This window comes from Nothobranchius furzeri, chromosome 9 (assembly GCF_043380555.1).
Source record: "Nothobranchius furzeri strain GRZ-AD chromosome 9, NfurGRZ-RIMD1, whole genome shotgun sequence".
NCBI classification, from domain to species: Eukaryota; Metazoa; Chordata; class Actinopteri; order Cyprinodontiformes; family Nothobranchiidae; genus Nothobranchius; species Nothobranchius furzeri.
In genome coordinates this window covers 34,947,048-34,969,829 of record NC_091749.1, presented here as the reverse complement: position 1 = coordinate 34,969,829, position 22,782 = coordinate 34,947,048, and the positions used below count along the sequence as shown (strand labels likewise).

Genomic DNA, 22,782 nt, shown 5'->3' with positions numbered 1-22,782 from the left:
GAACTCTGAAATTTTCTGCGATCCCTACTTTGTTTTTATTTTGGTAGGCTATTTCTATTGTTCCAAACCTAAATTTGTTTACTGCGTATTTTTTTGTTAAAAACTCCCAAATTTATAGTTAGACAGCAATGTTACATACAGTAGCATGTTACGTTACATTTTCAAACTTTGTTCTTAATATAAAGAGTTAAATACATTTTTATCTTTGATTCTAAGTATTTACTTTACATATTATTTGGAAATGTAAAGAAATTGAGTAAAAGGTGACTTTAAAAATTGACTACATTTATTCCATATTTTATTGTTTTTTATTTTCATTAGGCTCTAAATGTGACAAAATGTAGCTAATTCATATATTTAAACGTATTTAAAGTTTTTATTATTTTACAAGCCGCTCCCCATTTAAAATGAACATTATATTGTGTTTTATGTTTTCAGTGCTATCTGAGACACAGATCCAGAACATATTGAGAATATGTCATATGTTTTGTCTTTTAGATGCTCCTGAAGCCTGCCAGGTTCGACTCAGCATCAAAACTGCTCTGGGAGAAAAAGCTGTAAGGATAAAACTCAATATCACTTATAGCATAAATAGTAGCTAAATACAATGTTTTTGCTGCATTTATCTATTTATTTATTTAGCTGTCTGAAATTAAAATAAATTATTGAAGGATTTCTACAACTTGATTAAAACATACTTAATAATTCAAAGTTTAAAGAAAATATAATGGTTTGAGCAAATTGGAATTGCAATTTGATCACTTTTAGATGTGTGTGCACAGTTGTCTGTTTCTCTGTTACTGTGGTGAGTCAGTCAAATGTCCAGGTGCAACCCACATCTCAGCTGAAACACCTTATCAGAACTTCAGTTATAGTTTAAATGACTTTAGACTTGACTGACTTTAACAGCAATGACTCGTGACTTTATTTGGACTTGAGTCTGTTGACTTGCAAATACCTGATATCTAACAGGATGAAAAAACTGCAACATCAGCACCGTTTGTTCCTGATCAAGTTCTGTTGTGTTTGTTTCTTGTTCTGTTAAAACCAACTTTAAGACGCATCTGTCATTTATTTCTTATTATACTCCAATTTAAATGACGATTTGGGTAAAGTTGCTTGTTTAGGAAATGGAACATGCCAAAACATCTGTTTTTTATGCTGTTATTCAGAAAAGTCGAGCAAAGTGGACGTAGAATACAGAGCAATTACGCATTTTATGTAGTCCAATAAAAATCTGTGACCTAATTGCAGAAGACGCATCCATCTGGAAAGAAACCATCTGCTTTGGTCTAAAGCCAGCATGACATAAACCAGGAAGTAAAGTGTTTAAGTAGGAAGTTTGATGAATTTGTCTCTGATGAATTCTGTATGGTCCTCAGTTTGCTGCTTCGTTGTTTTAATCAAATCTTCCCACATTACAGTTAAACACAAAACTTTAATAATTTCCTAGAGTATTTCTTTAAATCCATGTTATCATCTGAGAACACAGTCAAGGTCATGCATGATTTTCAATGCTGTATGAGGATCTGAATGTGCCAAAAACATCTCCATAGAATCTCATAACAACCCCTGAACTGCTCTGGTTTATGTTGCAGTATGAGTGGAACGAACATGAAAAGTTCCTGTTTCGAGCAGCTATGGCTTTTGCCATGAGAAAACACAAGGAGCAAGAGTTTAGGTAAGAAAACTCCTGTTTGTTTCTGTTTTTGTGTTTTATTTGTCACGATGAAATGACTGAGCTGTTTTTCATGAAGATAATGTGGTCTTTGTTGTCTCTTGGACTTTGTGCAGCTTGTCAGACATTATTTTGTGTAACGAGACAGTCCGGGTGTCCTTTTGGTTTGTGGTGACGTCACCGCTCAACCCGTCGGTTCTTGTTGAGAGAAAAGACATAGAGAAGGCTGTGAGGTAATCACATTACTTATCAACTATATCAATCTTTCCATTGAGATGAAATCTGTGGGTATAATATAGGATGCGTAACATTTATACAATTTCAATTTTAATGTTGATAATTTCATTTAAAATGTTAAAAATTAAAAAAATTGAAAATTTGAAAAAAGATACTGACAGGGAAACCTATAAGAATCCCAGTAAATAAACAAATGGTACATAATATTCCTTTTTTGTCTTAAAGTAAATTCAGACATCGTATTAACGGAGCATTCCTGCTATCTGACACCACCCTGGAGTTTGTGAACATCTATCCCACCCTGGCAGCACCTGTGGTGCCCAACACCCCTCCGTGGCTCATCGTGTTTGGGGTGGTAATCGGTCTGATTGGTGCTGGCATCGTCTTCCTGCTCACGTCCACCATTGTCCAGAAGAGACGGTGGGTGGGAGATAATAATTAGGGCTGTTGTTGTGATTGGACCTGATGGCTGAACTTGAGCTTTTTGTTAATTCAGGAAAAAACAACAGAAAGCAGAAGAAGGGGATGAAGACATTGAGGAACTGGAGGCGAAAACAGTCGAAAACGGCTCCACAAGTGAGGGTGTTTATAACACAACATTCTCAGATGACGATCGATTCACACAAATGTAAAATATCTGCCTATAAAAAGTCTTCCATGTAAAAATTGAGATGGTAAATGTTTTTTATTAAGCGACTTTGTGTGGAAATGATTGCACAACGTTTAACGTCTATTAAAATGATTGTAGTATTATGTTTGTATGATTATCATGATTTTATTTTTTTCTTAATTGCAAAGTAAACACCTTCTTTACCTGACAGATAAATCAAGGTTTATTGTTGTTTTATACCAGTCCTTTTGTTTGTCAAAACATGTCTGATTTTCTGTGTTGACATCTCATGAATTAAAGATTTTTATGACAGAATTCTTAAAGTAATTTTTCTTGGAAAAAATGTGTAAATTCTCAGCTTCTCTCCTCTTCTAAATGGTTTACAAAACCATCGTGTAGTTGCATAGTTCTGCCACATGGTTGTGCTAATTCATTTTTTATTTATTAAATTTTTTTTGGCCTTTTCTTCTAAATGGTAACATAACCAAAGTGTAGTTCCAGCTGTTACCACGGGAGGGCGCAAATTTCACTCATTCATAAGTTCGTATGTCGCACTGTAGCTAGCTGGATTTAGCACGACTCCACATAACCATTGTAATATATGTCGATGTGTTTAACACTGTTACATAAATACAATAGAAACAAAAATACATAAATACAATTTTCATTGTGTTTTAGCTAAATGCTAAGGGGAAAGACTGCAGTTGGCACAAAACACCCAGTACTGCATATTTGAGTGTCAGTAACACTTGTCATCCTTATATAAAATATCAGTGTTGCAGTTACAGTGTAGTTTACAGCTGTAGATCACGTGATGCTAAAAACTCCTTAGCTGTCCCCCACCAGCACACACATACACATAGTGGGTCATGAAACGCCAAATGTGGGGTCTGAGATTATCTTCAGAAATGGAACCAAATGTAAAAACAGTAACAAATGCTTATTTTTAGAATCATAATTATTACAGTAAACTTGAGTAGTAATCATGAGTTTATTTTAAATGGTAAATGACCTGCACTTGTATAACGCCTTTCACAGTCAGAGGACTCCAGAGCGCTTTACGCTACAGTGCATCAATTCATTCATTCATCCATGCACACGTTCACATGCTGGTGGTGATGAACTACATTGTAGCCGCAGCATCCCCGCGGCTCTGACAGGCGAGGCTGCTGAGCAGTGGCACCACAAGTCCTTCTGACCACCACCAGAAGGCTGAGAGTGTCTTGCTCAAGGACACAACAGCAGAATTATCTGCCAAAAGCTGGAATTGATCCTACAACTTTCCGATTACTGGACAACCCGCTCTACCTCCTGAGCTAATTGGTTGTTAGTGTTGCTCCATTGCTCTTGTTCCATTGATTGCAGGTTTTACCAGTGGGCGAAAGCCTGCCAGAGAGGGACAGACTGCCTTCCAAATAGGCACAGCTGTGCAGCGACCATTTCACAGATGCAGACTTTGATCTCTTCTCATCATCAGGTTAAATCTTGTTAAACATCAACTTTTATTTCAAATTCACATGTTAAAGTACATTTTTCAGTGTACTCTTCCTTGTTTTCTCATTCATCAGAGACATACGTCAGGGTAAATATCTGAAGCTGCAGAGTGCCACTCACCTGATCCTGCAGACAGCACCAACACAGAAGAAGAGATGGATGCTTTCAGCCTGTAAGCAATTTTAACAAGCCTGATGTACAGCAAAAACATTTTATTATGCACATTTTAGTGCTTTTTATTATTGCACATTGTGATATAAAATGTCCTTACAACTGCTCTATCATGCATGCTTAATTAAAAATATGACAAGTTCCATCTTTGGAAATCTGGATTTTACAGAATGTGTTGATGTGTAATCTTTCATGCTTTTCTCAACTGTTCCAACCATGCATTACAATTTATTATGTTATCTGTCCTCCAGGGTCGCCTGGCATGCTGCAGAACCTGCATTTTCAGGTCAAAAGGAAGACATTACAGCCAGAACAAACATAGTTTGTCCTCCCACAAAGAAAGGCTGGAGTCAGAGTCTGATGAGAGATTGTGTGAGAAGGTCCCAAAATATGTGCAGCTATACAATCACCTCTAAAAAATGACATATGCAATTTGCTGCAGATTCATTGAAGGAAATCTCCTGAATCATGGGCAGAGAGGTGGTCACCTGCAGGCAGAAATGGAATAGTCTGCAAGATAAACAAAAGAAGAGGGGAGGAGCAAGGATGCTGGTGGCATTCGGAGGCCCTCGCCAACTTCCAAGATGGCCTGGTTGTCTACTGGTATTAAACTTCAGTCTAAACAGTCAAACATCCCTGCAGAGGTAATGTAAACTGTTATAGACATGGTAAATACAGGTTCTTTAGAGTTTCTGTTTCCATGGTGATTTGCTCATAACTATTGCCTTAAAATAGTTTTTCTGCATTTTGGGTAGAACAGCTCTGCAGAGCAGAGCATCTTGCTGACAGCCCCGTCACTGAAATAGAACCCTCTCCTCATTTAAGCCCAGAACCAGACTACGAGGAGCTCTCCGAACCGGGCTTGGATTCAGCTGCCTCTTTTTGTGTCGAGCCAGAATCTTCCACTCCGGTACCAAAAAGAACCGCCAGGAGGAAGGAAGAAGAGGGAAAAAAGGATGAAAATTGTCCTTTTGGCCGAATGTGTCATGGTTTTTTCTTTATTTAGATATTTGACCTACATACAAGATGACTCTCAAGAGACCAGGAGATGTAGTAAAAAATAGTTTATTAGAGGTGAGTGGAGGCTGGCAGGGATGGGCTGGTTCCGGAGCTAGAGATTGGATCACTGGAAGAAATAACACATGAAATGATGATCGGGACGGGGAGATATTTATGTAGATAGTGGGGAGAGTTCTTACTGAGATTTGGTTGTAGCGGAGCGTGGGAGAGGTGAGCCGGTACCGGGGCTGTGGGTAGATGTGGAGGTTCGGAGAAGTGAGGCAGGTTGTTGGAGGGTGAACAGGAGACGCACGGGAGGAGAACAGAGCCAGGGAGGATTCAGCCGTGGTTCAGGAGATCCGGGAGCTGCAGAGGCTGGTATGAGACTTCCACACAAAGGTGTAATCCAGAACGGGTTCTAGGAATCCTGTGATGACAGACAGAGGTTTCAGGGAACAGATTAGAATAAAACAGGAACAGATTCAGGTGGCTGGACGTTACCACTAAGGCAAACAATCTGGCGCTGAGTGGCTGGTTCACTGGCTCCTTTATTCCTCCCGTCTAATTACATGATGGGCTGCAGGTGAGAAGGGTGACTCTGCAGCCGAGGTAATTAGCTGGATGGAGTCTCCTTATGAGTCTCCCTAGCCCTCCAACAACCTGTGAAGAGGAAATGTGAACCCACAAACCCAGTACCTGACAGAATGGTTGTACAGTTTCTAGGAAAACTGAGTCCAAGGCAGCAAATGCAGACCAAGTTTGAAATGTTTTGTGTGATGCATAAACTTACTGAAGAGTTCCTGTCAGAAGAAGACTGTTTAGATTTTTTAGTATTGTTTTATTTTATTTTATACTTTATTAATTGTAGGTTGTTTTACTGACTGTAATTTGAGTTTCTGCTTGCAAGACTTAATGTTTGAGTGTGTAGCATCACAAAGGTCCTCTTATTTGTGACAAAGGTCACATTTTCCCAGCTAGGTCAAAGCTGGGTCGACTGTAACTTTGCCCCACAGATTAAACAAGCGAGGAGCCATGATGTCGGCTGAATATCATCCTCATCTGCTGCTATTCCGTCCCAGAAGAAGGACACTTCAAGTTTCACAATAATAATTTAAATAATATTTTTAATAAACTCTTTGACTTTATTACTGTTTATTACAATCATCATAAATAATCACTTGTTTCAGTAAAAGTAATGAATTATTATGCTTTGGGTATAATTATGATTATGGTTGATATTCGGTTATGTGTGTTCAGTAAACTAGAAGGTCAACTTCCACTTTATCCATCTAACACAGAGCTTATCCAGAGTAAAAGGTAATCTGCCATCACGTCTTCCACTCATGACCAAAGCTTTCTTGCTCTGAGAGTGGGCGTGTTCTGAGGAGTTTGTTAAAACTAAATTTCCAGCAGCAAAAGTTCAGTTTGTGAACCAATCACCATCACAGGAGACGAGGGAAGCCCCCCGAATCTCCACCTGCTGTTCTGTCATGCTGATAGAATAGCTTTAAATAAACGCACGATAACCAGCTGACGCAAAACTCCTTCAGAGTTATTGATTTTGAGACGCAAATAGTTTCATCAGTCGTGTGACCCACGGAGACATCCCAGGACTGATTTGGTCGCATTGAGATCCTTCTACCAGCCTCATGCCCGGAGGAAATCATCTCCACCTGACATCTCGGATCCAGAAGGGGGTCTCCTGAAACTGGGTGAGGTAGACACTTTCGACAGATGACGTCTGATGCTGTTTCTCTAAGTAACAACAGTTAGCTGCAAAACCATCATTTCACCCAGAACGAGCTTCTCTCTCTGAAAGAAACCTTCAGAGAATCCATCCACGCATCCAAGCTCTCATTTCATTTTAGCTTTCCATCCAGTCACAGGTTTGTCTTTAAAACAAGTTTTAATATCAAAGCTGGTAAATTGTCATTTAAATTGTCAATTTTTAATTGTCATTTAAATTGTCAATTCTGAATTGTCGTTCCAAATTGTCAAGTTTAAAATTGTTAGTAATAAATTCTTAACTTTAAAACTTGACTCTCTTCTTGAAATCAAACACAGAATGGTGTATATTTCTGGTTATTGAAAAAGCAAAGATTCCTTTAACTTCTGATTAAATAAACTTTTGCTATCAAATTTAATTATCTTAAATTAAACATTAATCTTTGGATTAAAATTAGACCAAGCTCGTTGGCATATGAACTTCTATCGAATATATAATATCCTAGATATTTATATATAATAGAAGCTTCATTGTTAATGTCACACCCTGTCCTGTCTCCCCATTTGGTTCAGCCATGTGTCTCTGTTAATTGCTCCCACCTGCCTCTCGTTTTCCAATCACCCAAGCTCCCAGCCCTCTTGTATTTAAACCCCTTCAGTTCTGTGTCTCTTGTTGGCTCATTGTTTCTATGTCCTGCGTGCTTGATATTACAGTTTTTCTCGATTGGTTTGGCTCATTTCCTGAAACCGAGATGACATTCTCAAAACCATAAGATCATTTGGCCAAACAGTCTGACAGTGCTGCCCAACATTATAGCTCACTGGCAAAATCAAATGTCTTTCCCCAAACTCTTCGTCCATGCTTCAAAAGCAGATTTATTTCCCATATAAAAGCTCAGTACAGTCAAAATAGCACAGATCCTTCTCAATTGCCTTGGCACATGTGCATTCATTTAGTGCTTTTGTCAAAATAACCTGGATGGTTTAGCACAACACCATGAATCCCCTGCAAAAGCTCAAATCTCTCCCAAAAGAGTTTATCCATGTGTCAAAACTAAATATCCTTCCCATATAAACAGTCAATGCCCCCAAAATGCATTATACCTTTTGTATTGTTTAAGCACTGCAAGTCAAAATGCTCAGACGTTGTGTCACTGAGGAACAGGTCTAGCAACAGAATACCACTATGAATAAAACCAATAGATTTCACAGTAAAATCGGCCTCCAATTAACCACTCATACTCAAGGAAACTGTAAACATTTTCATTCGTACAAAGAAATGTTAACATTAGAGAACATACTGTGAAAAGAAAACAGATACAGGATTCTGTAAATGTGAACAGTTATAAACACAAACAAAAACCAAAACAAAAACAACTCTAGCCTACCATACTGTAAATAAGGTTTCAGAACTATAGTACAGTAATATTTTCAGTGGTCGCCATTGTCACCCTCTCTTTCCTGGCCACCATCCTCATCCTCCTGGCCATCGACGCGCTGCTCTCTGTCAGGCCATAAATTCTCATCCACATCGCAACAGATATTTTCTCGTGCAATGCAGCGAGGGAAGAAACGGCGTGAATGTCTCAACCATCCCCTACATTGATCCCCTGTGACGTCCTCACATGCAGCATCCATTGCATGCAGCAGGGCCCTCTGGTCTTGAGCCTGATGCTCATACACCCTCCACCTCCAAGCTGAAAAAAACTCCTCAGTTGGATTTAGGAAAGGAGAGTAAGGTGGAAGAAACTCCATTAGCATCCGGGGATGGGTGGTGAACCAGGTTCTGATGCGTGGGCCGTGGTGGAAGTTCACATTATCCCACACAATGACATAATGTGGTAACTGAGGTCCTTCTACACCTCTCATTTTCTGGGATCAGATCAGTATAAAGGTGGTCCAAAAAAATCGAGGAGCTTTTGTGTATTGTAGGGCCCTAAACTGGGAATGTGTGTGGCCACGCCTCTTTCTGATATAGCGGCACACATTGTTATATTTGCCCCTCGCTGGCCTGGGACATCCACAGTGGCTCGGTGGCCAATGATGTTACGGCCACGCCTTCGACCTTTGGCCAGGTTGAAGCCAGCTTCATCAACGAACACTAGGATGTGAGGGCTGTCGTTGCCTTCTAATGCCATTATTCTCTACAATAGAATAGAAATAAATCTAATCAGTCAAGTAGAGACAGATACTGCAGGGAGGATCTAAATTACTGTACAAACAGGGAGTGGGAAACTGACAACAATTTCTTGGCAAAATGCTCTAGTCACACAAAGCTGCATTCTGAAGGTGAAAAGGATACCGCAAAACAAGAAAACAGTGGTAACCATGTCTTACTGTAATAGTATTACAATGATAGACAACCAGTAGTTGACTTAAATGCACATACTGGTACCGCAGCCCTTTCACTCTGTCAGAGTTTCTCTCAAATGGTACCCTGTAAATCTGTTTCATGGTCATCTGATGTTTCTTCAATACCCGGTCTATTGTGGAGATGCTGATAGAGTTCGTATTTTGGAACATTACATTGTCTAGCAGGATTGCATTGCGAATCTGTCTCAGTGTGATGGCATTATTTGCAATGACCATGTTGCATATTTCTCGTTCTTGTTGTTCATTTAGAAGTTTTCTTCTGCTACCCACTTGAGGCTGTCGTCCAATCCTAGACATACAAGTCAAAGGTCAACACTGTAAATTTGTTACAAAATGAGTTACCACTGTAATTGTACTGCTGTCCTATGGTACTAGAAGTGTGATGCACTGCACAGTGACTGGAATACTATTCACAGTATTTTCTCCATTTTTCTGTCTTTGTCATTTTTATAGTATCATATAACATCACATGACGAATTTACAGTACACTAGGCCTACACACACACCAACACTGAATAGTTCAATAGCATAGTTCTGTACCTGTTTTCCCTGCGAAAGGTTTGGATGATGGAGGAGACTGTAGACCGAGCCACATTAGGCTGCACTCGCCGACCTGCCTCTGCCATTGTGAGTCTATGGTTTATAACGTGGTCAACAAGGGTGGCCCAGATTTCATCTGGGACATCATGGTGCCTCCGTGCTCCTCGGCCTCTTCCCCCTATTCCTCCACGCATTCTCACTCCTCCTCTTCCTCTTCTTCTTCCTCCTCTTCCTCGAGCAGGAAGTTGCTGTTGTACTTGGCGAGGTGCATCCATGTTCACACTGCAAATGAAACTGGCCCCGGGCCAAGCTCTGTCTATATACTTTTGGTAGCAGTCATGATCATAGACAACACCTGTCAGGTATCTGAACAGCCTGTTTGATTGGTCATCTGAGATGTGGGAGGCTGCTTCTTCGTTAGTTCTAATTTCACCTGATTGATTGTCAAGTACTGTCATAACTTTATCAAATGTTCCAAGATATTCATTCTTTCATGGTATTATATATTTGATTAATTTTGACAGTTGAACAGACAATTGTGCATATGATGACTTACACAATGAAACCATGCTGATATGTTGTGGAGTGAGTGACCATTTCACTGACAAATCAACTAATCAGTTTAGATCGGCAAGATCTATTTATTTGGGAAATGTGCTAAATGTGGGCTCATTGTGCTAACTGTAGCTACTTGTACATAATCATTTGAAAAGAAGCACAGAGTCACTTGAGACATGTACTAAAGCATTTGCAATTTGATTAAACTGTAGCGTTGTGGTTTTATGCTCTTTTATGAAAGAGGAACCATGCTACGTATTGATTCGGAATGTTAATTTTTAATAAATCAATAACCAAATTTTATATTGTTCAGAAGACTCAAAGGTTGTTTTCATCGATAAACTGCCGATAATATCTGAGGGTCTGTGTTTCAGTTCAATGAGGAAACCAGTTTGAAGGATTAAAAGTTTTAATTCTTCAAATTAAACTAATGATTTTGAAAATTGACGAACAGGAAATAACAATCACATTGGCAAATTTGTGGGACAATCTTTTAACAGTTTATATGCTGTTCTTGCTCAAATAGACCTTCTGGTGAATTTATGAAGATTGAGAATGTTGTGAGTGGTGAGAGTGATATGATGCGATTATGGATGCGTGTGTGCATCTGATTTTGCTTCAGGAAGAAACAGGTGTCTGAGTGAAAAGTGATGGTTTGAATAAACTTAGGTTTAGTTGGAAAAGATGCATCCAAACGCTAAACACCGTGTTCTGTCTCACCGAATTCTTGTGGACCCTCTTTCGGATCCGGGCCGTGGAGGATGTTGTGATTCATCCAGATGACACCGGCGGCTGACAGGAGACGTAGGTGTCGAACGGAACCGGTCCAGAGTTGCCCTCGGTACACGTTGATGGTAAAGCGTTTTGTCGACGCGCTTTCTTAAGTTAATTCACTCAGAAATCAAAAGAATCGGTAATGAGTCTGCGTTAGAAGTTGCGATTCAGCTATTCTGCCTGGCTTGGCAGAAACAGCGTGAGAGAGAGGGGGGGGGGGGGATTGAGCTCATGGGCTCCGTTCCCCGTTAGCGGTTGTTCACACGTCCTCTCTCTTTCGTAGTCAAGCACGAACTGGAATCATAAGACTGAAACTTACCAAAAACCTTTCTCTTCTCAAAGCAAACATGTGCGTCATCAAATGTCTGGAGTTTACTGTGGGAAGATGTGTGTGGGTGTGTGTGAAGGTCAGTACCACACATTCTCAACATTATTTAAGAATGGATTCATTAATCCATTATAATTACCTCAAAGCATAATAGTCATTCATTTGATTAAAACACATTTATAATGAGCAAAATGATAATGGTTACTTTAACATTAAAATCAAGAAACAGAAGTTTAAACTTTATGTTTTGACTTGGTCTGGGTACAACTCATGTAAACACATCTTCTGGTAGACTGCAGGTGGCTGATGTTATGGTTTCCTCCCAGACTCGCTGGCGTTCAGGTCTTAATCTGTGGGTGAAAGTTCTCAATGACCCAGCTTTGACACAGCTGAGTCCAGCACCACCTTTGTGACAGAAAAACCCATATTTCCTCACGTTACAAAACCAATGAAAACTGACATTCTGTTGTGAACAATTGCAAGGTGGTTTGGAGATTTGTCCATGTTATTTTGTGAATGTCATCTCGGTTTCAGGAAATGAGCCAAACCAATCGAGAAAAACTGTAAAACTATTGTAAAACCGTTCCTACCTGTCTGCCTGCCTTCCTCACCCGCATGTGGATCCTCACCTCATCTCCGCTTCGCTCACCGGCACGTTTGTGACAGAATGATCCAACCCAGTAAAGGATCCAGCGGGGAGGTTCTTCCTTGGGAGTGTTTGCTCCAGTTTTTAACCGCAGATCACCGGCCGGCTTCTCCTCCTCTGGTCTCGTCTCGGGGGCCGTCGCCGAACCCCAGCTGCGACGATCCCCTCCGCCCTCCCGGAGCTAGATGTGAGGTTGGACCAGGAGACGCAGCTAGACGGCTCCTGCTACGTGGGCACCAGACTGGTTGTGTGCTCCCCCGGAGCTGGCCCACGGCATTGGGAAGGATGCCGGGCTCCACCGTCACCCCTGGTGCCGGGACGGAGCCGCGAGCTCGTTGCAGCTCCGGCTCGGCGCGCCAGCTTGGACCCGCCCCCAGTCAGACCAGTAGTCCCGTCTCCGGTCCAATCAGCGCCTCCGTCATCTGCAGGCGGAGGGACCATGCCTACAGCCCAGCTGACAGAGCTCGCCGGCCTCCAGGCGGAGCTTGGCCGGATCCGTCAGCTCGTCAGCCTCCAGGAGTTCCAGCTAGACACCCTATTCTCCCCGAATTACCAGGAGAAGGTTCCGGTCCAGTCTGCAGCTCCCTCATCTCTTGGCCAAAGGATCGAACCCGCAGTCCACCCAGCAGAGCTCGCCGATCTCCGAGCTGAGCTGGCCCAACTCCATCAGAGCCTCAGTCTCCAGGAGCTCCAGCTGGACAATCTATCCTCCCTGCTCTCCCAGTTTCCGGCACCACCAGTTCAGTCAGCTCCTGTCCCAGTGGTTGTCCTGGAGGTCGCACCGCATCCAGTTCCAGCGGTGGTCTCGGAAGTCGCACCGCATCCTGTTCCAGCGGTGGTCCCGGAGGTCGCACCACATCCTGTTCCAGCGGTGGTCCCGGTGGATGCATCACAGCCAGTTCCCGTGGTGGTCCCAGAGGTCGCACCGCATCCAGTTCCAGCGGTGGTCCCGGAGGTCACACTGCATCCGGTCCAGCCTGTCCAAGCGGTCCCGTCTGCAGCAACTCCTCCTCCACTCCAGAAGCCGACGGTCCAGAAGCCGACGGTCCAGAAGCCGGCGGCCCCCGGACCAGAAGCCGACGGCCCCCGGACCAGAAGCCGACGGCCCCCGAACCAGAAGTCGACGCTCCAGAAGCCGACGGCCCCCAGACCAGAATTCTACGCCCCCGGACCAGAAGTCTACGCCCCCGGACCAGAAGCCGACGCCCCCGAACCAGAAGTCGACGCCCCCGGACTAGAAGTCGACGCCCCCGGACTAGAAGTCGACAGTCCAGAAGCCGACGGTCCAGAAGCCAACGCCCCCGGACCAGAAGTCGACGGTCCAGAAGCTGACACCCTTGGACCAGAAGTCGACAGCCCCAGAACAGAAGTTGACGCCCCCGGACAAGAAGTCGACGCCCCCGGACCAGAAGTCGACGGTCCAGAAGCCGACGGTCTAGAAGTCGACGCCCCCGAACCAGAAGTCGATGCCCCCGGACCAGAAGTCGACGGTCCAGAAGCCGACGGTCCAGGAGCCGACGCCTCCGGACCAGAAGTCGATGCCCCCGGACCAGAAGTCGACGGTCCAGAAGTCGACACCCCCGGACCAGAAGTCGATGGAGGTCGACGCCCCCAGTCCTGAAGTTGACACCCCCAGTCCTGAAGTTGACGCCCCCAGTCCTGAAGTTGACGCTCCCAGTCCTGAAGTTGACGCCCTTTCCAGTCCTGTGGTCGACGCCCTTTCCAGTCCTGTGGTCGACGCCCTTTCCAGTCCTGTGGTCGACGCCCTTTCCAGTCCTGTGGTCGACGCCCTTTCCAGTCCTGTGGTGGACGCCCTTTCCAGTCCAGAGGTCGACGCCCTTTCCAGTCCAGAGGTCGATGCCCTTTCCAGTCCAGAGGTCGACGCCCTTTCCAGTCCAGAGGTCGACGCCCTTTCCAGTCCAGAGGTCGACGCCTTTTCCAGTCCAGAGGTCGACGCTCTTTCCAGTCCAGAGGTCGCCGTCGCCTCCAGTCCAGAGGTCGTCGCCGTCGCCTCCAGTCCAGAGGTTGTCGCCGTCGCCTCCAGTCCAGAGGTCGTCGCCGTCGCCTCCAGTCCAGAAGTCAAGGACGTCTCCTCCGGCGTCTCTGCCTCCGGTCACCACCAGTCCTGCCCTCACCAGACGCAAGCTCCCAAGAGCCCGTCGTCGCCTCCTCCTCTGCCACAGACGCAGGCTCCCAAGAGCCCGTCATCGCCTCCTCCTCTGCCACAGACGCAGGCTCCCAAGAGCCCGTCATCGTCTCCTCCTCTGCCACAGACGCAGGCCTCCAAGAGCCCGTCGTCGCCTCCTCCTCTGCCGCAGACGCAGGCCCCCAAGGGCGCGTCGTCACCTCCTCCTCTGCCGCAGACGCAGGCCCCCAAGAGCCCGTCGTTGCCTCCTCCTCTGCCCCAGACGCAGACCCCCAAGAGCCCGTCGTTGCCTCCTCCTCTGCCCCAGACACAGGCCCCCTGGACTCTACTGGTCCCTGCCTCCTCTCCATCGGTCCCTCGGTCCGTCTTGGCCCTCCCTCCCGGTCCCCCTCCTCCCACCCAGCTCCATGTTCCTATGGGCGTCTGGAATCCGCCCTTTTTTTGGGGGGGGGGGGGGGGGGGGGTCCTTCCACACCCTGTCCTGTCTCCCCATTTGGTTCAGCCATGTGTCTCAGTTAATTGCTCCCACCTGCCTCTCGTTTTCCAATCACCCAAGCTCCCAGCCCTCTTGTATTTAAACCCCTTCAGTTCTGTGTCTCTTGTTGGCTCGTTGTTTTTATGTCCTGCGTGCTTGATATTAAAACTATTGTAAAACCGTTCCTACCTGTCTACCTGCCTTCCTCACCCGCGTGTGGATCCTCACCTCATCTCCGCTTCGCTCACCGGCACGTTTGTGACAGTTAACTCTTTTGGATCTTTTCTCAGAATCTAACAACTGATAGCAAACCATGTTGATTCTAGTATGTAGAAATATGCTACAAGTGGTGAAAGCATAAAACTGAGTCTTCTGATGATCCCTGAAATAAATTATTCTTTTAATTATCCTGTTAGCAGTGTTTATGTAATTTAACCAAGAATAGCCAGGCACTTGTGTTGGTCACAGTTGGAATGGTTTGAAAACTGACCTTTGACCTCTTACTGAGCTCGTATTTCATTCAGTCAGCCTGAATCTGACCAGAGACCAACAATGTGTTGATGCATGGAAGAACACACAGGTTATTTAGAAGTGTTGTTGAGGTAAGAACCTAGGGACACAATGCATAATATTCAGACTAAAAAGAGACAATAAAATCCAATAAAGTCTGCTTTATTTTTAAGCTGCAACCATTCTTACTCAGTAAAAAATTTAATTAAAATTCCACGATTATTAAACATTGTCATCCTGTGAACACATTTTAGAGTAAATGATCACATTTATTTAACATTTTAAATATTTAGTCTGGGTGTAAATGTAAACAGGAGTCTTAATAAATACCATCTGCAAATAAACCACAGTTACAGAGATGTTTTTCAGGAATGCTTAATTATTTTAGACACACCTACAGTGTTTTATAGGTTTAAATCAGCTCTTTAGGCAGAACTGGTTGTGTAAATTACAGATAAATCCTGTATTTGCATAAAACATTTCCTGATTTAGGGTGATGTGGTGGATTAAATAAAGTGGGCTGTACTTATTCAGATTATGTCCTGATTTAAAATCTAACAGTCTAGTTGCATGGTCTAACTCCACATAAAACACATTTTAAGGTGAGATAGGAAATGATAAATAAATTAAACCAATGTAGGAAAAGCAAAATGATGTCTCATTACAGAAAGCAAAAACCCATTTCATTTTGAACCTGTGCCCCTTTAAAAAGCTGAGAGAATCCTTGTTTTCCTGGAGAGAATATCAGATTATGGTGGCAGGATTAGTTTGAATAAATGTAAATTTTCCTCAGTCGTCTGCATGTTTAAACTCGTGTGGAATACGATCAGAGTTCATGTCCTGACACCAAACGAAGAGAAACCAAGAGTGGTCCAGTGTTTGTTTATATCTCAGATTGTCCCTGATAAACGGGGACATCATTGATCTGCTCCTGTTCTTCTGCTGGGACATAATCGTTTTGACGATCCACTTGATTCATGGGTTCCTCATCCCCCATACCAACTTCCTGCTGATGCTGAACCTCATCGTGAGCCTCCTGCTGTCTGTGTTCTGCTGCTTCCACGTTCTGATCTTCAGTAACCGTGTTTGGTACTTGGTTCTCCACCACCACCTCCTGCTCCTGGTGAAGTGTTCTGATTGAGCCCTACATATGAGAAGGGTTCAATAACGTTACTTTAAAACCCATAAGTTTGAGACAGTCTAAATATAAATACAGCCTAGTGAGTCCAGATGTAGTGTGTGTGTGTGTGTGATCAATACCTGTGTGTGGAAGGATGAGGGAGAGAGCAGCTCAGACGGGTTCAGCAGGCCATCATGGTTTAGATCCTGAGTTTGTAGTAAAAAGTCCACCATTGACACCACCTGAAGTCAGAAAAAACCCAGATCAGATCAGATTAGACACACACACCTCCAGTCACTCCTGCTCACCATCTCACTGGCTTCTGCTCCAGATGCATGAAGAGAGTTATAGTCAGAGAGTAGTTTCATCATCTCCAAGCCATCTAAAAACCCGCTGCGATCATAGTCGTAAAGGCGGAACAGGAAGAACACCTCTGAGACAAAGCAGAGGAGACGAGTTACAATGTTGAACACGAGGGATTGAGCTTTAGACTGTAAACACACACACTATAAGCACTAATACACAAACACACACACACACTGAAAACACTAATACATCAAAATGTCAGGAAACTTTAAGCAAATAAATGCAAAAAGGTGACAATTTTCTACATTTCTTAAATAAAGCTATAGCATTCTGACAGCAGTGTATTCACTCAAATTTCTATATATATATTTTTAGAAGTAATCTTGTTTCCCTAATCTTTGGTTTCATCCTTATCCATAGCATTTAGCTCCTTTGCCAAGTGTGAAACCTCAATTATTTAATGTTTACATGTTAAAACTGCCAGGTAGAAACAGATACAGAAATAATATTTATCTGATGGATCCAATACGGAGAGCTAAGCAACAAAAAGCTAAACAAATTAACACATTTAGAGGTGAGGTCTACCTTGTTCCCAGGACCTGATCTCAGCTCCGTCTTGGCTGTTCTTCAGACTGGACTGAACGAAACTCTGCAACAATCTGTGATCACAAAAAAACAACAACAACATAGAGATATTTATGAAGTAAAACAAGTAAAGAATTTCTAGACATACATCCCGTTACTCATCCATATATCTGTCTTTCTGCTACCCTGGATGCGTTACGTTAACTAAAGTCACAGATCTCAGCTCTAGAAAACGTTTATTCTTCAAAGTAATATGAAACATTAACTTCTACATACATAAAGAAAAAGTTCACAATAAATCTGATCTGACATGGTGTAAGATTTTCATTTTTAATAGGTTAAATAGGATAGCTTTAACTGAACTAAACCGTACATGTGTACATCTTAAAACCTTCTTTATTCATAACATAACGCACAATGAGAAGCTGTAACTTCCTTATCTGATCATCAGTTGCTGTTTATTATTTTGGACAGCTGAACGTTGCACAAACACATTCATCCAATCTCTGTTCTCCCAACAACTGAGATTACTCTGATTGTAGGAGCTGCAGCCTCAAGTAGAGGAAATGGAGTTCACAATTTAAATGTGGATTTTTTTTTTCATGCAAATAACACGAGGTGCAACGTTTGCGCAGGGTGTAAAACAGCAGTGCACACATCCAGTAATCTTATCGACTGTTGCAGCCTCACCGTCTCAAATTTCCTAAACAAACAGAAACTGAAACAGTTTTGAGGAAGTTGATGACATAAGTTTAATTAACAAAGATGCCTGATAAATATCCAAATACAGGAAACGTTATGAGTTATTGTACATTTAATCTTATCTGTGATTGGTGGCCATATCATTAGCACAACAGAGCAACCAAAGTCCACATGATGATGACATCACAACAGCTGTCCACCACAACACAGTAAAAAACGTAAGGTTTTAGGACAAACTGACTAAAGTTCAATCAAAAAACAATTTGAAAATGAATATATCTGACATATTCTATCAATGACTTTAGAGTTAGGGTATAAAAATGTAAAAAAATGCTTTATCTTTCTTTCCTGGAGCAACAAAAATGTTCTACATCTAATTTTATGGAGCTGTGAGGTTCCTGACAGAAATGAAAAGATTATCAGTGACATCACTCACCTGCGCTCCTCTTCTCCGGTTCCAAAGGGATTGGGAAGTGCACCAGGTGGAGGATGGGAATCTAGTGAGTCTTCTCTGACGAGATGAATAGAAAAACGATTTTTGCTTTGATTTACCAAACAGGATCGGCTCTAAAATATCATCAGTGACTTGTGTTGATAAATCACGTTTGCCATGTTTTTACTCATGAAGCAACCAGAGATCTGATTCTGTTCTCACGTCTTCGTGTGAATATTCAGTTAAAAAATGAAAAAACATGAATTTTTCACTCAGGAACTTATATCTACATGAGCTGAGCAGCGTTGTTACCTTTGTGTCCCAGGTAGACCTGGCGCTGCCAGGCACAGGTGTATGAGCAGGTACAGAGAAAGGACCAGTGGGGCGAGCCGGTCCAGGTGAGACTCCATGAGCACACCTGAAGCACAATATCATAATTATAATAAGAGTGACTTTTATCTATTTTCATTCACTTAAAAGTTTCAGCTCATAACTTGATTGTTTAAATATCTTTGTAACACCGCAATAAATTTAAACTGACATTTTACATTGCACATTACAAAAATGCAATTGCTTGACTAAATTGCACAAAGTGCAGAAAACAATCTACAATCTAGTTTTTCTTTCAGCTTGTGAATGCACCACTTACAAGCAGCAATAGAATAAAAACATTATTGCTGAGCCTACTTCAAACAAAGCAAGCACTGGCTGTTTTATGAGGAGGTTTGTGCTTTCATAACCACACATTTCAAGCTAACGTGTTCTCTAATGAATATGATCTGGTAATTGTGCGTTTTGAGAGGATTTGGAATCAGTTAAATCGGTATCTGCAGGTCACAGAGCTGTACAAAAATCCATCATCAGCATCGGCCTTTAGAACCAGAATCGATGCATCTGTAACAAGTGAATAAAAATAACATGATTTATAAGTGAAGGGATGATGGCCAAAAAAATAGACTTTGCAGACTGTGCTGCGGTCCTGCACCTCTCTTTATTCCCAGAGATGGCAGACTTTATGCTTCGTTATGACAGAATCTGTTAAACATCTCAGCTTGCTTTATCTCTCCTGTCGGTGGAAGAATGCACGTAATTACGCCTCACATAGGCAAGCAATCATCCACCTCTCTCCCTGCAGCTTCCTCCTGTGGACAGTCAGCATAGCGATGCTAGCAGCACGACTACTGCCCTGAAGATTAAATAATTAAGCTACATAGCAACAAAAATGCCGAATAAGCAGGTTTTTAAAACATCAGCATCAGTAGCAACGCGCTGAATGAACATTTGAACGGACAGAAGTAATTTAAGCAAACCCGCAGATGTTTTAAGGGTGGCGTTTTGCTGTGGGAGGAAAATAAACTCACCTGTCTGCGTGTTGACAGAGAAGAAGCGCAGTTTTCAGCAGGTTAAAGGTTCATTTCTGGAGAACACCTCCGCTCTGTCCCGTGCCGCCCTGCGCGCGCCGCCCTACCGCTCTGCACTGCGCAGTGCGCAACGGCTGCCGCACACGCGCACAACTCCCCGGCTGCTATGGAGACCGCTGCGTGTTTGGGTGAATGACAGGGTCCACGTGGAAGGGCAGAACCGCTGCAGCGGTGAGTCTGCGCGGACAGGCGCTCTGACAAGAGGAGTTTTCCGCCGCGCCACGTCCTCACAGACGATCACATTCCAGCGGCGGCGCGAGCGGACAAACCTGCTCACGGCCTCCAGATACCTGTAAATTACTCACTTTATCAGGAAGTGCCAGGCGGTTGGTAGGCCTACAATTAAAGATAATAAGCTTTTATTTTGGCAGCACAGATGCTGCATAGTCATTTCATGGAACAAAAAAAAACACACAAAAATAAAGGCACATGGCTTTTGTTGTTGTCAAATTAAATAGATCCCACATTCATCTCTCACAAACCAGACTGAGTGAGGAAACAGATTAATCCTAATTCATCCACGCAGGTGAGGGTGAGACATTGTGCTATGCCATCACTCCACCACACGAGGTCAGTGTAAACCTTAATTCGCTCAAACAGAAGTTTTACTTTGCTTCATTTTTGATTAAAGTTCAAGTAATTATTAGTAGTTTAATCAGACAAAGCACAAACACTTGCCTCGGAGATTACATTTAGTTTTCTGACTTTAATTAATTTCTCTGTCAAATAAAGTTGGAGTTATAATAATTGATACAGCCTTCAAAAAAAGCACTTACCCTCTGGAAGCAGGCGTTACAGATTTTCAACGTTAAAACCTACCTGGTAACTCCACATACGTATTTCACGAGCATTTTTTTAAACTCAGAAGTTCCCCAAAGGACTTAGTTGTTGGTCCTTTTATCAAAACGTATTTTGAGCCTGAAAGAGTTTAAACGACTTCATCCAAAAAAAAACTTATTCATGAGACAAACGTTCACCTAATTTTAGACTGGCATAATAATGGACAAGAAAAAAAACCACAATGTCTTATTTAGTTTAATTAGCTGCATGACTTGAAGAAGAAAACGGTTCAATTACAGAAAAAAGAAAACAGATTAATTGACCACATATTTAGGTTTGTGTGTGTTTTGTTCCTTTGCTGTTTTACTCAACTAGATAATTAGAAAAACCTGCAGAACAACTTACACACATAAACAAACCTCCGTTCCCACATTCACACTGGGCAGTCTTTAGAATGTCTTATTTACAAAAAAATAATACTTTTTGAAAGTCGCAAACATGTATTTAAAGGATAGAACTGGATTCTATTTTACCTATAAAAGATATTTATTAATATGTTATGAATTAAAGTTTTATATGTATATTATTCACAGTAACAGTCTGGAATAGAACTGTTTGTCTAGAAGAAATAAAAAATCCTAAAATACCACTAAAATCTAGCCTAGAGAACTAGACAAAAGTATTGCTTTGCAAAGCTAAATTATAAATGTATTTAGTCTGGCATGCCAGGCAAACTGTAATCATCAATTTAGGCTAAAATTCCAATTTTAATGCTATCCTAAATCCTAAAATACACACACACACACACACACACACTTGCACAGAGGTCCTAAAGTGAGGCCATCTCTTCTATGTTATGTAACATGGATTAGCTTCTTCTGTTTTGGGGCCTCCTACAATCAAAACTCTGTGAGCTATTTTTGACCCCTGGACCCCAATGTACTTTCAACATATGATTACAGCAATAATGGGTACACTGGTGGCCACTGCTGCTGCGTGAACATGCTGTTCCAATCCATCCTGGACCTGTGGGCCTCTCGCAGCAGAAACATCGTTATGTCATGGAGACGACTTTTAGCTCTACATCTGATCAAACTGGAACTAGTCTGAGCTCATCGATGACTGCTTTTGTTTCTGAAAGCTAAATATTGCTTCTAAGTTGTGTTTTATAAGTGTTTTAAAATCAGTGAATTAACACTAAATACACTCTCCTGCTGACCTAATGAAACCTACTGGATTAAATGCCTAGCATCTATCATGGTTTTGATTTTTTTTTTTTTTTTGCTCAAACTCATGTTTTTATCCAAGTCCAATAGACAAGTGTTCTCAAATGTGACCTCAAAATGTTCGCAACTGACTTCTGAGCAAATTCTGTTCAGAAAATTTGCATTCAAAGCAGCATTCACTGTTTCAAATCCCAGAATTGATGCAGAATAATCATTCACTCTCAGAATTGTTGGTTTAGCTTTCGTTGCACATTTAGAAAACACTATGGCAATGTCACCTAAAACTTCCTTTTCTGGTGTCTTTTTAGTCCACATGAACACGCCAGTGTGTTTATTAGTGTAGCCTATGTTGGGGCACTTTACTGACGTCTCCTGACTTCATGGAAACAGAAATGTGTCTGCATGCCTGTGTGTGTGGCTGTATTTAAGAAGTCTTTCAGTTAATTGACCCTGACTGTGTGGAGGCCCCTGAGCACCAAATGACCCTGCGTGTCCCCAGACCATTATGTGGAAGTTGGACACAAGTCTCCAATTAGAACCTAGTGAGGAAGAACTGCCACCTGAGTGTGTTTATGTGTCCATCTGGAAATTGAAGTTTGGTGTTTGTTGCTGACGTGAAACAGAAACATCCTCATTGTGACTGTGGCAGCATGTAACTGTTGTGTGTGTGTGTGTGTGTGTGTGTGTGTGTGTGTGTGTGTGTGTGTGTGCGTACATGCATTTTTTTTGTGCATGTGTGCATGCGTGTGGTGCATGCGTTTGTGTGTGTATGTGACCACTGCAACAGAACTAGTGCTTCCTCTGGTCAATGGGCGATCTATAATCCTAAGGATTTATCTTGTGGAATGTGACAGCAACTATTTCACACAAACTCACAGTATGGAGCTCTGTGTGTGTGTGTGTGTGTGTGTGTGTGTGTGTTGTTCTTTACTTGCTACCGTCCAT

At 42.5% G+C, this 22,782-nt stretch overlaps 2 protein-coding genes and 1 long non-coding RNA gene across 4 annotated transcripts in view; 1 reads left to right on the top strand and 2 right to left on the bottom strand.

Moving 5' to 3' along the window:
• Window positions 1-2,840, top strand: part of LOC107381180 (collectrin) — a 4,561-nt gene extending 1,721 nt beyond the window's left edge. Inside the window, exons 2-6 of the mRNA XM_015952743.3 lie at window positions 499-557; window positions 1,599-1,681; window positions 1,795-1,911; window positions 2,141-2,335; window positions 2,412-2,840. Of these exons, the coding sequence (XP_015808229.3) occupies window positions 499-557; window positions 1,599-1,681; window positions 1,795-1,911; window positions 2,141-2,335; window positions 2,412-2,547 (590 nt within the window). The 3' untranslated portion in view covers window positions 2,548-2,840. The remainder of the gene's footprint in view (window positions 1-498; window positions 558-1,598; window positions 1,682-1,794; window positions 1,912-2,140; window positions 2,336-2,411) is intronic.
• Window positions 2,841-5,239: 2,399 nt separating this feature from the next.
• On the bottom strand, window positions 5,240-6,078 carry LOC129153077 (uncharacterized). 2 transcript variants are annotated; one of them, XR_011521585.1, is made up of 3 exons: window positions 5,691-6,078; window positions 5,390-5,616; window positions 5,240-5,316 (listed from the first exon to the last, which is right to left on the bottom strand). It is a non-coding gene; the product is annotated as an uncharacterized lncRNA (long non-coding RNA). The 2 variants fall into 2 exon arrangements; XR_011521586.1 differs by having other exon boundaries at window positions 5,390-5,607.
• Window positions 6,079-15,410: 9,332 nt separating this feature from the next.
• On the bottom strand, window positions 15,411-19,907 carry cgref1 (cell growth regulator with EF-hand domain 1). The gene is made up of 7 exons (XM_015952744.3): window positions 19,772-19,907; window positions 18,723-18,828; window positions 18,414-18,488; window positions 17,276-17,349; window positions 16,693-16,817; window positions 16,525-16,626; window positions 15,411-16,408 (listed from the first exon to the last, which is right to left on the bottom strand). The coding sequence occupies exons 2-7, from the start codon at window positions 18,818-18,820 to the stop codon at window positions 16,148-16,150; spliced, it is 735 nt and encodes a 244-aa protein (XP_015808230.3). The 5' UTR covers window positions 18,821-18,828; window positions 19,772-19,907; the 3' UTR covers window positions 15,411-16,147.
• Between the last annotated feature and the right edge of the window lie 2,875 nt (window positions 19,908-22,782).